This window comes from Pollachius pollachius, assembly GCF_949987615.1.
Source record: "Pollachius pollachius genome assembly, chromosome: 1".
NCBI lineage: Eukaryota > Metazoa > Chordata > Actinopteri > Gadiformes > Gadidae > Pollachius > Pollachius pollachius.
The window spans coordinates 52,483,511-52,497,747 of NC_136934.1; the positions used below are offsets into that span (position 1 = coordinate 52,483,511).

Below are 14,237 nucleotides of genomic sequence, written 5' to 3' on the forward strand. Positions count from 1 at the left end.
TCTGTGACGGACAGGAGGAGAACTTGCACACCGCGTCGCACAAACCGATCCTTTGTTTGCGTTTCGCGATCAGGAATCTGATTCCACCGAGAGCGACGGCGACGCGGCGGGAGAGCGGCATGAGAGAGGCACACGCGTTCATTTCAAACAACTGTACCGGATAGACACCGGGCTGCACCGTGATCCGTCCGGCGCACCGGAGAGAGCCCCGGGCGTGTGTGTTCGGTGTTCGGCGCGAGCTTCCGGGAGATGATCCAGAGGCTCCGCGCGCCGTGGATCGCTACGAGAGGCAGCGCGGTGGTGCGCTGCGCGCTGCGTGTCGTCGCCCCCCGACCGTCGTCCTGCTGACGCTTCGCACGCCTCGGACGCGACGCGACGCGAAAACAAATCCAAGTTCAGAGGCCCGAGCGACGCCATCCGATCGCGCGGTGATCTCCTGAGGAAGTCTGTCCAGGTGGTCGACCACCAGACCCCGCGCCTCCCCCCCCCCTCCGCGCGGCGCTGATCTTCCGCCCGCGGTGTGTTCCGACCCTCGGCGGTGCGGTTAGCACGGTGCTCGTCGTGTGTCTCTGATCCCGCCGCTGATCCCCGGTGATGGGGGCGGAGGGCGGAGGATGACGGCTCAGCTGACAGCGGGCGGAACCTTCAGGGAGCGGACAGCCAATCGATAGAGAGAGAGAGACACCACAAAGTTTTTGGTGCTGTCGCGAGCGGACCAGGAGAGAGGACAGAAGAGAGACCAGGAGAGACCAGAAGAAAGACCAGGAGAGCGACCAGGAGAGACAGAAGCCCCCAGTCCCCCAGCCGGACCATGGTGTTCCGGAAGCTGCCCGGGGTCTCGGCTCCGGGTCTGCGCCTCTCCCAGAAGTTCGTGTTCCTGCTGTTCCTGTCCGGCCTGGTGACGCTGTGCTTCGGGGCTCTGTTCTTCCTGCCCGACTCGGTCCGCCTCAAGCGGATCTTCCTGTCCAGGACGGAGACCCAGCCCGTCACCGTGGGCTCCGAGAACGACCTGAAGCGAGCCAAGGACCCGGACACCCCGCGGGGGATGACCTCTTCCTCGGCCAAGGGGGAGACCACCAGCACTAAGGTCAGACCTTTCACCCGTAAGTCCCCCTCCGTGACCCGGGGGGCGGGCACCGAGGACCGGCCGGTCGCTGCGGGGGGAGACGGAGGGGCCGTGGCGTCAGAGGAGCAGACCGCCTCCCGGTCCAGGGCCGAGTCCACCTCGGAGAGGTCCACAGCTTCCAACCAGGACCCCAACAAGTCGGATACCTTCAGCTACGACACGTTCCGGAGGTGCCTCCTGAAAGCGCCGCTGGGGAAGGACATGGGCCGGCCGAGTGACCCCCTCACCGCCGAGAGACGCGACAAAGTCCGAGAGGTAGGCCGCGTTCTGGTCCTGGTCCACAGTCTACTAGTTCTTCTGAACTGGTAGATCTTAGAGAACTGCATGCGCTGAACGCTCATCATTGCTGATGTTTTTGGTAGCGATGGAGCTTGCGTGTGTGTGTAAGTGTAAGTGTAGGTGGTGTGCGTGTGTGTGTGTGTGTGTGTGTGTTTGTGTGTGTGTTATAAGCCTGACGGCGGTGTGGTGATGAACGCTCGGACGTGTGCCCGGGTTGTAACCCGCAAGGTGATCCGTTGTTTAGTGTTTAGAGTCACAGAACCCGTTTAACGAACAAGAGGCATCATGCATCTCACCGTTACAGACCCGTTATCTTCCGTTCCGATAAGCGGGGAGTGTACAGTTAATATTTTGCAGTTTGATGGGGGCGTGCTGGTGTGTGTGAGTGTGGCTCACATCTGTAGCCACTTAAAGCAACACAGCCAGGCTGGCCCGTTGCTCTTGGACGCCAGCCGTCTCTCTCTGTTGCTCTCTGTCTCTCTCGTCTCTTTCTGTTGGGTACACAGAAAGATATTCTGGTCTGCTGAACAAGCAGCCAGCATGGGTCTCTCCCTCTCTCTGTCTCTCGCTCGCTCTCTGTCTCTCTCTCTCACTGCCTCTCTCTCTCTCTCTCTCTCTCTCTCTCTCTCTCTCTCTCTCTCTCTCTCTCTCCGTCCTCCTGTAGCACCACCTCTGGCAGCTCAGACCTGAATGTTTTTGTTGTAAGATCACTTTTTGGCAGGACGTCGGCTCTGACAGGCAGGTCTGTCTGCAGGTGCACCGTGCTCAGGGACACGCCCACCTGTCACATCCACTCATCAGAAACCCCCACGACAATCGTACGTTCCTGCAACACAGGAAAGCTACCAGAGCGCACTGCAACATGTACAGTATATATGAACAGTGATCTACTGCAAAGTACAGGTGTACAGTGATCTACTGTAAAGTACAGGTGTACAGTGATCTACTGTAAAGTACAAGTGTACGGCGATCTAACGGAACCTGAAGGTCTGGAAGAAACAACATAGACTTTGGAGGGAACTACTTATCACTGAGAGGGGGTGTGTGGTTGATATTACCAGCACATGCTGATGATGTTGGGTCCCATCAGGCTCAGACCAGAGAAAGGAGTTAGACAGTCGATACTGTTCAACATGTCCGATGGGCATGGTGATGGGTGCTGACAGTTGAGATGAGTTATCGACGGTTTTACTGGAAACACCGCCGTCAAAGAAAACACAATTCATTCTGTTTCAGTCAGATCACCTTGCAGTTCCAGCTGTTTGTCCTCAGCTGACACACACACACACACACACACGCACACGCACACACACATGGCGTGTAAGTGATATCATTTCATGAGAGTACTGAACCAAACGACTCTCTCTCTCTCTCTAGCAGAAATTATTCCGATATCTTCAGCATCTCAAACAACAATCTCTGCCCGCCTCAGCATCATAGTTCAAACTAATATTAATATTCATTAATCCATTAATATTAAAACGTGTTTAACAAGGTGTCCTGAAGAGTGTAATGAGCAATGTTTAATGTGATTGATGTGTCAGATAGCACCGTGCAGGAAATGGCAAGAGGAAGTGATGTGGGGTGGGGTTGCCCGAGGACAGGAAGTGAGAGAGGGGAATTTATCTCCTTACCTCCTCTCTCCGTCCGTTGCGGTGCTTCACCCTGTACTTGTATATGTTGTCCGTCCTGGAACTTAAAAATAGTACTTAGTAGCGTGTAGCATCTTATCCTAGCTGTCTGTCTTGTATACGGGAACGGGTTAACCTAGTGATGGTTAGTGCTCGGCACTTGGTTCTATGAACATCTTCACTGCACAGACAGAGATATATATCGTTGTTTCTCTTTCTTTTGACAAATTATTGGAAGTGGCTTTGGATAAAAGCCCCTGATCGATGTAAATGTAGTACACTGTGTGTGTGTGTGTGTGTGTGTGTGTGTGTGTGTGTGTGTGTGTGCGAGTGTGTGAGACGTTCTAGGATAGATACAGTAATTTGAATTGCACAGTCCTTGAGGCGCTTCCCCCTCGTCCGGGTCTGAAGTCCTGACCGAGTGACAGTCTGGAGGTCCAACAGGAGAGGGTTATTTTTAGAAGGTAGGATTAGCAGCTGGTCTGTGATTGGATGACCCTGGCCTGCCCTCCCCTCCCTACATCATTAGCTTGGTGCCACGCAGGCTCCTGATTGGTTATAGGGTATTAAGGAGATTAGTGATGGTTTGAGATGGTTCGGTTTAGGTAATGGGGTTGAGGGTCAGTGTGACAATCTGCCTCGAAGCAGTGCATCATGGGAACACGTAGCGCCACAACAAGACACTCACTGGGCCACTGGTGACATCATTCACCCAGTGGCCTTAGTGGAAGGCCATATTGGGTGGAACCAGTCCATCGAAACACAGTCTTAATGCTACCTGGAGGAGGGGGGGAATGCTACTGGCCTTGTCCTCAATGGTTGTAAACAACACACGAGAGAGAGAGAGAGAGAGAGAGAGAGAGAGAGAGAGAGAGAGAGAGAGAGAGAGAGAGAGAAAGGCCCCCAGTTAAGTTTCTTTATTCACGCCTAATTGGTCAGGAACAGTGCTCTCAGACCCCCTCGGAGTGGCCTGTGGGCTCCCCCCCTTCTCTCTTGTACTCCACCAATAGTATAGAATGTCTCTCTCTCTCTCTCTCTCTCGCTCTCTCTCTCTCTCTCTCTCTCTCTCCTTTTATAGGACTTCCTGCCTCTCTCGCCTGCTCACTGCTCCAGCTGCTGTTGTCGTTGTGGTCTGTTGTGTTAACATTGTTGTCTATTTAGGGCCGTTGTGTCAGTATTGTTGTCTCTTCAGGTCTGTTTTGTTATCATTGTTGTCTCTTAAGGGCTATTGTGTTAGCATTGTTTTCTCTGCAGGGCTGTTAGCCTGGTTGTCTGAGAGCCAGTCTCTCTGCAAGCCTGTTAGCCTGGGTGTCTGGGTGCCAGTCTCTCTGCAGGGCTGTTAGCCTGGTTGTCTGGGTGTCTCTCTCCAGGACAGCTTAATAGCAACAATGACCGCCTTAATGCTTCAGGTCACCGACCCTCAGCTGCAGAACCTCCTGCCAGGGCACCCGCTGATTTATAGGTCAACGGAGCCAAACACTCCTCCTGATAGGCCTCCTACTAGCGCTACATATATAGCAGCTACTAGGGCTACATATATAGCAGCTACCAGGGCTACATATATAGCAGCTACTAGGGCTACATATATAGCAGCTACTAGGGCTACGCACACTATATAGTAGCTACCAGGGCTACATATATAGCAGCTACTAGGGCTTCATATACAGTGTAGCAGCTAGTAAAGCTACATATACGTGTAGCAGCTATTACGGCTAGCTATACACCGTAGCAGCTATTAGAGCAACATATATTGTATAGCAGCTAGCTACTAGAGCTACATATACGGTGTAGCAGCTTGTAGAGCTATTTATATGGTATATTAGCTACTAGTTACTGTAGTATATTAGCAACTAGAGCTCCATATAGGCTACCGTTGTATAGAAGCTACAAGAGCTACATAATGTGGTAGCTACTGGGGCTACAGACTGTAGTAGTACTGTTGTTGTTTTTCGTGTTGTTGTTTCTTACTTAAGATTAGTGAGCCCGAATATTCGTTAGTGAGGTAGCTATTGGAATCCCAACTAATTAGTTTAATGTTTTGATTGTTTTAGTTTATAAATAAAAAAACATAATTCTGTGGTATGCCTGTTTACATCGACGGCTCAGATTCAGGAGTGAATCCGACTTTTCTTCTTGTTCTTCTCCGAATGTTTGGAGTATCTGTTGGCTAAAGCTAAAGTTCTCCTCAGCTTGTACTGATGTTTCCAGGCCGGCCCTGGATAGGATGGATCAGGGGCCAGGGACACTCATTAGCAGGGGCCCCTCCATTAGCTAAATGCTTACACGAGCGTTTCGTCCAATCGGGCCTCTTTTGTTCATTACCACCATTAAGGCTTTGATGAGGAGCTGCGGCCAGCTCACTCTGCACTATGGATCGGCCGCTCCCAGGCCGACCATCGGAGACCTTGGCGACCGTGATTCTCTTCATCAGCACTCTGTGGCTGGACCCCCCCCCCCAGATGACTAATGGCCTCTGAACGACTGTGTGTGCGTCTGGGCGCCCTCACCCCCGCCATCATTAAGTGGAGACCGACCGTAAGTGACAGGTCCGGGGAACTTGTTTTGGACGGTAACGGGAACGCCGATTCCTTTTTAAAGTCGGTGCTGAAGTTGCGACTCCTTGGATCTCTGGGAATCCATCGAGCCCTCAGAAGTTCTCCTTCCTGCTGATTTCAGAGTGGAAGGAAGCAGGCATCAAACGCAGCTGTCACTCAGAGGATGGCGCGGTGCACAGGGCCACTGATCTCCCTGTCGGCAGAGCGAGGATAAGAGATGCCATCGCCTCGGGTCAGATGAGGCTCCACCAGAGGAATCACAGTCCTCCATCATCAAAGCGTCGCTGTTCAGACTCATGACCCTCCGCCCCGGCGGAGGAGGTACGCCGGGGCGGAGGCTGGGGTAGTGATGGCTCAGGGGTAGCCTGGCTATCGCCAGACCAAGCTCAATCGTAGATTGCTCGTTGGACTGGGGAGGCTGCTGTCCTTTTCTTCAGCACAAGAGGCTTGATCAACTAGTTCAACTGACTCTGTACGCGATGGGCTGCTTGCCGTCGCTTCCCTGTTTTCATTGTGTTAAACCAGCCAATCGCGCGCCAGGGGGAGAAGCCAGCTTGGAGATTGACTCCCGCAAAAACGTATCGAAACGAGAAAGAAGTGTATCGCTCTTCTCCAGACCCTTCTGCAGGGGGACGGCAAGACGGGCGGGGCTACACAGTCTAGGTTCGGGGGCCACGGCATCAGGCCCGCGTCAGGCGTTTAGGGTCATTGGTGTCAGCGTGTGGCTAGACCCGCCGAGCAGCACGCTAACCAGGGAAACCTCCAGTGAGACACTTTGACTAGTTTAACCCCGAGCACCAACCCCGTCGGAAACCCTTCCCGGTGATCCCTGCGTGGCGGCCCTTTCTCCAGCGTCGATCAGAGGAGGCTCCTCTGATTGTCCTCCTAGTTGAATGTGCGGCTGTCGTTTCTTTCTTTTCCTCGTTTGAGCTCCGTCTGCGAGCTCTGTGCTGGATTTGTTACTATGGATACGCTGAGTAGATTGAATGTAAATCATTTGACATGATTTACATTCAGTGCTTTTAGATTCAATATGAAGCGACGACATGAAATAACCACTTCATCATAAATGTGAGTAAATTCCTTTGACTCTCTCATCAGCAAAGAGTCCAACGCTGTAGACTCTCTCTGGTCCTCTCGGCTCCTCTCCTCTCAGCTCCTCTCAGCTCCTCTCTGCTCCTCTCTGCTCCTCTCTGCTCCTCTCTGCTCCTCTCGGCTCCTCTCAGCTCCTCTCTGCTCCTCTCTGCTCCTCTCTGCTCCTCTCGGCTCCTCTCGGCTCCTCTCAGCTCCTCTCTGCTCCTCTCTGCTCCTCTCAGCTCCTCTCTGTTCCTCTCTGCTCCTCACAGCTCCTCTAGGCTCCTCTCGGCTCCTCTCTGCTCCTCCCTCCTCCTCTCTCCACCTCTCTGCCCCTCTCTCTCTCTCCGTGTGTTGGGCTGGTTTCACCCCCAGCCAACCAGAGGAGGCCTGAACCCGGTGGTAGCAACAAGTAGGAACACATCCTGCTGCTGTGTGCTCAGCTCCAGCCTCCTCTGGCAGGTAGGGGTTAGACAGTACAGAGACAGGTCATTAGGGAGCAAGGAGGGGTTGTGTATAGTAGGGGCTAGTGTGTGGTAAGACTCCTGTGGGGTGAGACGGCTTTGGAGTGAGACGTGAGTGAGGAATGGGACGGCTGTGGGGTGAGACTCCTGTGTCGTGAGACGGCTGTGGGGTGAGACGGCTGTGGGGAGAGACTCCTGTGGGGTGAGACGGCTGTGGGGTGAGACGGCTGTGGGGAGAGACTCCTGTGGGGTGAGACGGCTGTGGGGTGAGACGGCTGTGGGGTGAGACGGCTGTGGGGAGAGACGGCTGTGGGGTGAGACTCCTGTGGGGAGAGACCTTTGGTCTTGGAGCATGGCGGTAGATTGAGGTATGAGCTCTGGGTCCTCCGCTCCCCCGGCCGCTGCCCGTGGCGGGAGAGGAATGTGTGAGCGGGTTCCAGCTGAGTCACCTCCTAATCCACAAACCCTTGTTCCCCCAAAGTGGTCTTTGTGGGGGCTGCGTGGCGCAAGCAAATGAGGAGCGGGCAGTGGTCGCCGCGGAGACGGGGGAAGGGGGGTCTGTGTGCGTGGTGTGTGTGTGAGAGAGAGCATGTCTTTGGGGTTGTGTGTTTGTCTGGGGAGATGTGTGTTTTATGGTTTTGTGTGTGTGTGGTTGTGTGTCTGTGCGTGGTGTGTGTGAGAGCATGTCTTTGGGGTTGTGTGTTTGTCTGGGGAGATGCGTGTTTTATGGTTTTGTGTGTGTGGTTGTGTGTGTGTGTGTGCCTGGTTGTTTGTGTGTGTGTTTTTATCTCTTCAGGGATTTTGGAGGGATCGAGGAAAACAAGTCGATCACAGAGAAATCCAACAGCAGGAACAAGGAACAGATGTACATGTCCTGATCCGCCTGTGTGTATAATCCAGGGTGGATCTGCTGAAAAATGCCTGCCTGTGTGTGGGTGTCAGTGTGGGTGGTTCTCTTTGTATATGTATGTTTGTGTATTTCACTGTGTGTGTGTGTGTGTGTGTGTGTGTGTGTGTGTGTGTGTGTGTGTGTGTTTTAAGGGACAGTCTCAGTGTAGCCGGTCTACCTGTGAGACAGTCTGAGGCCTTGCATGAAGGGATTTAGCTAACGAGCGCTAAGGCTCGTTAGCGCACCGCGGCGGGCTAGCAGCTCTGCATGTAGGCGGGTACCTAGCGTGCTGGCCGCAAGCAATGACACTCATAACGGCGTATAACTCAGCGCTTCACAGCCGCAGGGGGGCTGCAGCTAACGCTAAGCCAGCTGCTACGTAGCTCTCTGAGCACGCAGCCTCTCTGGACCCCCAGCCTCTCTGAGGACCCTGTGTACCTCTCTTTGTGTGTGTGTGTGTGTACCTCTCTTTGTGTGTGTGTGTGTGTGTGTACCTCTCCTTGTGCCGTGTGTGTGTGTGTGTACCTCTCTTCGTGTGTGTGTGTGTGTGTGTTTGTGTGTGTGTACCTCTCCTTGTGCCGTGTGTGTGTGTGTACCTCTTCTTGTGCCGTGTGTGTGTGTACCTCTCTTTGTGTGTATGCGTGTGTACCTCTCTTTGTGTGTGTGTGTGTGTACCTCTTTTTTTGTGTGTGTGTACCACTCTTTGTGTGTGTGTGTGTACCTCTCCTTGTGTGTGTGTGTGTGTGTGCACCTCTCTGTGTGTGTGTACCTCTCCTTGTGTGTGTGTGTGCACCTCTCTTTGTGTGTGTACCTCTCCTTGTGTGTGTGTGTCTGTGCACCTCTATTTGTGTGTGTGTGTGTGTACCTCTCCTTGTGTGTGTGTGTGTGTGTACCTCTCTATGTGTGTGTGTACCTCTCTATGTGTGTGTGTGTGTACCTCTCTATGTGTGTGTGTGTACCTCTCTATGTGTGTGTGTGTACCTCTCCTTGTGTGTGTGTGTACCTCTATGTGTGTGTGTGTGTACTTCTCTATGTGTGTGTGTGTGTACCTCTCTATGTGTGTGTGTGTGTGTGTACCTCTCTATATGTGTGTGTGTGTGTACCTCTCTATATGTGTGTGTGTACCTCTATGTGTGTGTGTGTGTACCTCTCTATGTGTGTGTGTGTACCTCTCTATGTGTGTGTGTGTGTGTGTGTGTACCTCTCTATATGTGTGTGTGTACCTCTATGTGTGTGTGTGTGTACCACTCTATGTGTGTGTGTGTACCTCTCTATGTGTGTGTGTGTGTACCTCTCTATGTGTGTGTGTGTGTACCTCTCTATGTGTGTGTGTGTGTACCTCTCTATATGTGTGTGTGTACCTCTCTATGTGTGTGTGTGTGTACCTCTCTATGTGTGTGTGTGTGTGTACCTCTCTATGTGTGTGTGTGTGTACCTCTCTCTATGTGTGTGTGTGTGTGTACCTCTCTATGTGTGTGTGTGTGTACCTCCCCTCGTTTCCTCCACCGCCCCGTCCCTCCTCCAGTCTCTTCCCCAACACCCGCCGTTCGGTGTGAAGACGCCTTCTCCTGTGGGCCTCCAAGGTAACCAAGAGGGGGCGCTACTAGTGCGGGGGTGTTTAGCGGCTAGAGCAGCTCCCGTTGCCTGAGTCTGACCCCTGACCCCTGACCCCTGACCCCTCCCAGGTCCAGCTCTGGCCCGTTCTGCCGTGTCTCCCCTCCATGCAGAGGGTTCAGTCCCTTTAGACGGTCCAGTCCAAACCCCTTCCTAGAGATGTTCCCACACCACTCTTTCCTTCCCGATACGATTCCTGAGCTCGAGGGTGAACCGATACAGCATCTGGCGCCGTGACTACTAGCAGCTCTTGTTCTCATTGAAGGGTTCCCTTACGATGTCAGCAATGTATAGTGGCGTCACTTACTGCCGGCAGATCTTCAGGCGATATCGGAGGAATTCCCGATGCTGGTATCGGTATCGGAAGGACCAGCCCCTCCCCCCCCTTGAGCCTGCTCTCCCCCAGGTCCTCAGCGGGCTGGTCGGATATCGAGAGAAGCGCAGGGCGGAAACCCAGAGGCTGATTATAGTCTGATGATAAGTGGAGATAAGAGGAGCCGGAGGGATAAAGAGATGAGGAGTAAAGGAGGGTCTGACCCCGGCCCCGAGAGAGGCACCGCCACGGTGATTGAATCAGAGGACGGGGGGGGCGGGGGTGATGGGCAAGGACGGCCGGGCGGGGAGACGTTAAACGGATCAAGGTTATGTTAGCAAATTAACGCTCAGCTCCTCCAGACCGGAGCTGAGGAGATATCAGCCTCACCAAGGACTGGAGTTAAAGAAGCATAAAGCATCACATTAGTGCGCCCTGGCACTTAATGTACACACTCATTGTATGTTGTGCGTCCTCAGCATTGTGTTGCGTCGTATCCTAGCCAACTGTGTTGTATACGGGGAATGGGTTAACCTAGTGATGGTTAGTTAGATAGTTAGTTAGTGCTCGGCACTTTAGCAGAAAGATAAACAACAATATATCTGTCGGTACCTTACGGTACCGACAGATATATTGTTGTTTCTCTTTCTGCTGACAAATGTACTTAACGTGAGTCGCTTTGTTTAAAACCGTCTGCTGAATGCCCTCAATGTAAATGAAGAAACGTAAAAAATGTGTAGTGGGACCACATCCTGGCCACTGGTCCTACTGGTCTCAATGGTCCCACACCAGCAACGAGGGGTTGAACCAGACCTTTGTCTCCTTGTTATCGAAATGTTTTTTTTCTTAGCTTGTGTCTTTTCATGGAAAGGAATGTAGCCTGCTAGCATTATGTAGCCTGCTAGCATCAAGTAGCCTGCTAGCATCAAGTAGCCTGGTGGCATCAAGTAGCCTGCTAGCATCAAGTAGCCTGCTAGCATTATGTTGCCTGCTAGCATCAAGTAGCCTGCTAGCATCAAGTAGCCTGCTGGCATCAAGTAGCCTGGTGGCATCAAGTAGCCTGGTGGCATCAAGAACCCTCGCGAGAGTCAGGTAGCCTTTATGCATTTGTTTGTCTTTCACTTCAGTAAAAACGTTCCCATGAAGCAGCGTCCTGTACCTTTAAATGGACTGAGGCTAACGTGTTCGCTCATCCAGACACATCCAACAGACAGAACTACACAACAAGCCTCCTGTTTCTGCAACCTTCATCTGCCTCTGCCTCCAGACAAACACTGAGGTTATGGACCCTTAACCTGAGTTAAGGGGAGGTTAAGGTGGTTGTTATATATCAGTGGGAAGGGTCTGACCCTTAACCTGAGTTAAGGGGAGGTTAAGGTGGTTGTTATATATCAGTGGGAAGGGTCTGACCCTTAACCTGAGTTAAGGGGAGGTTAAGGTGGTTGTTATATATCAGTGGGAAGGGTCTGACCCTTAACCTGAGTTAAGGGGAGGTTAAGGTGGTTGTTATATATCAGTGGGAAGGGTCTGACCCTTAACCTGAGTTAAGTGGAGGTTTAAGATGGTTGGTTTTAAACGGTGAGCAGGTTCTGACCATTAACCTGAGTTAAGGGTATGTTTAAGGGGTTGGTGGGACTGTAGCGATGACCTCTGCAGAGGTTGCGGACTCAAACCCTCGCGGAGATGAATTGATTTGTTTGGTATCTGCATTAATAATTCATACGCAGTATGAGAGGAAACGGCTCGATAACCGGAGGCCCGGACCTCATATCACTGTCTCTCTCTCTCTCCTCCCCACTCCCTCTCTCTCTCTCTCTATCGCTCTCTCTCTCCCTCCTCCCCACTCCCTCTCTCTCTCTCTCTATCGCTCTCTCTCTCCCTCCTCCCCACTCCCTCTCTCTCTCTCTCTCTCTCTCTCGCCTCCCCCTCTCTCTCTCTCCGCCCCCTCTCTCTCTCTCCTCCCCCCTCTCTCTCCTTCCCCCTCTCGCTCTCTGTCTCTCTCTCTCTCTCCTCCCCCCCGTCTCTCCTCCCCCCTCTCGCACTCTGTCTCTCTCCCCCCTCTCCTCTCTCTCTCTTCTCCCCCTCTCTCTCCTCCCCCCTCTCTCTCTCTCTCGCGCACGCTCACTCTCCCTCGCTCTCACTCTTGCTTTCCCCCCCTCTCTCTCTCTCTCTCTCGCTCTCTCTCCCCCCTCACTCACTCACTCACTCACTCACTCACTCCATCCGTCCCTCTCTCTCCCTCCCCCCAGTGTTGTTCCCCCCCTCCCCCCTCTGTATCTCTGGTGTTGTTGTTGATATTGTCCTCGTGTCATGTGACCTCGGGGTGACGGGTGAGCTGGCGCGCGGCGGCGGCGCTACGGTCCAGGGTGAGCCTGAGTCATGCTAACTCACGCTAACGGTTTAACCTCTATCTCCATCTCTGCTCATCACTCCCTCTCTCTCTCTCTGTGTTTCTCTCTCTCTCTCTCTGTCTCTCTCTCTCTCTCTCTCTCTCTCTCTCTCTCTGTGTCTCTCTCTCCCCCCTCTCTTCATGTCTCTCTCGCTCCTATCGGGGCGGCTGTCAGCCTGAATCACCGTGGCGACAGTGATGCTGCTTTGTAATGAGCTCTGGGGAGGCTCAGAGCCGCCCAGCGCTGGTGAGCTGCCGCCGCCGCCGCCGAGGTTACGCGTGGCTAACTGGTCGCTGCTCAGCTAGCTGAAGGCCAGCGGAGGTTTGCGCGTGGCTAACTGGTCGCTGCTCAGCTAGCTGAAGGCCAGCGGAGGTTTGCGCGTGGCTAACTGGTCGCGGCGCTGCTCGGCTAGCTGAAGGCCAGCGGAGGTTAGCGTGTGGCTAACTGGTCGCGGCGCTACTCGGCTAGCTGAAGGCCAGCGGAGGTTAGCGTGTGGCTAACTGGTCGCGGCGCTACTCGGCTAGCTGAAGGCCAGCGGAGGTTAGCACGTGGCTAACTGGTTGCGGCGCTGCTCAGCTAGCTGAAGGCCAGCGGAGGTTAGCGCGTGGCTAACTGGTCGCGGCGCTGCTCAGCTAGCTGAAGGCCAGCGGAGGTTAGCGCGTGGCTAACTGGTCGCGGCGCTGATCAGCTAGCTGGAGGCCAGTGGCGGTGGATCTCCAGAGCCGGGAGGTCCGGTAAGGCCGGCGTTCTCTCCGGTGGTTCTGTCAGTTCTCCGGGCTCCCTGTAGACGGAGTTCAGGTCAGCCATTAGAACGATGAGGATGGGTCTGGGCAACAGGGCGGTACGGTGAGGGGGGGGGGACACACCTCAGCATGATCCCCAGTGCATCATGGGAGCTGAAGATTGCCAGTGGTCACACCTGTGTGTTCCACCTTCCCCTTGTGTCCTTGTGTGTGTTCCAGTGTGTTCCAGTGTGTTCCACCTGCCGTGTGTGTGTGTGTGTGGGTGTTTGTGTTTTAGTGTGTGTGTTCTAGCTTGTTCCCTCAGTTATTCCTGGCCGTGATGGCAAAGGTCAACCTGGCCTTGCCCACGGCCTGGACCAATCAGGGGTCTCCGTTGGGTCACCTGAGCGAAAAAACCTTGAGGCGTTCGTTGCCGGGGCAACCGATGGAAACCCTAGCCTTCTCTCTCTCTCTCTCTCTCTCTCTCTCTCTCTCTCTCTCTCACTGAGCACCACAGGAGGCTGCACAGTGTGATGATGATGATGATGATGATGGTGGTGGTCCTGAAGATGCCGTGAAGCTGTGTGTTCATCCACAATGACTGCAGTCTTACCTTTTAGGTGAGTGTGTGTCTATTTGCACACAGACACACACGGAACCCACATATAGCTCAAACACGCACACTTAGAACCCACTCATAGGATACACACATACGGAACACACAAAGACACAGACACACACACACACACACATAGGGAACATACAAAGACACACACACACACCCCCCCCCCTGTTCCCTGGTGCTATCAGGCCACATGACAGGATGGGTTCTGGCCCTGAGTCAGCCAACAGGAACCAGAAAGGGTGGTACCGCGCGGGAGGTTCTCAGGCGCCTGCACTGCTGAGCAGGCCAGCGGGCGCAGGTCAGAGGTCAGAGGGGGGAGGAGGGGTCGCTGCTTCCGGCTGTTTCTAAATCGACAAGGTCAAGTGGAAAATACACTCTCAGCACTAACTCACCTGCCCTACCCCTCCCTCTCTCTCTCCCCCTCTCTCCCTCCCCCTCTCTCCCTCCCCCTCTCTCCCCCCTCTCTCTTTCCCTCTCTCTCCCCCTCTCTCCCTCCCCCTCGCTCCCCCCTCTCTCTTTCCCTCTCTCTCCCCCTCTCTCCCTCCCCCTCTCTCT

The 14,237-nt window shown here is 53.7% G+C and overlaps 1 protein-coding gene across 1 annotated transcript in view; it reads left to right on the forward strand.

Moving 5' to 3' along the window:
• Positions 1-14,237, forward strand: part of LOC307081869 (mannosyl-oligosaccharide 1,2-alpha-mannosidase IA) — a 117,866-nt gene continuing 103,629 nt past the window's right edge. The window contains exon 1 of the mRNA XM_079745233.1: positions 1-1,381. Within this exon, the coding sequence (XP_079601359.1) occupies positions 812-1,381 (570 nt within the window). The 5' untranslated portion in view covers positions 1-811. The remainder of the gene's footprint in view (positions 1,382-14,237) is intronic.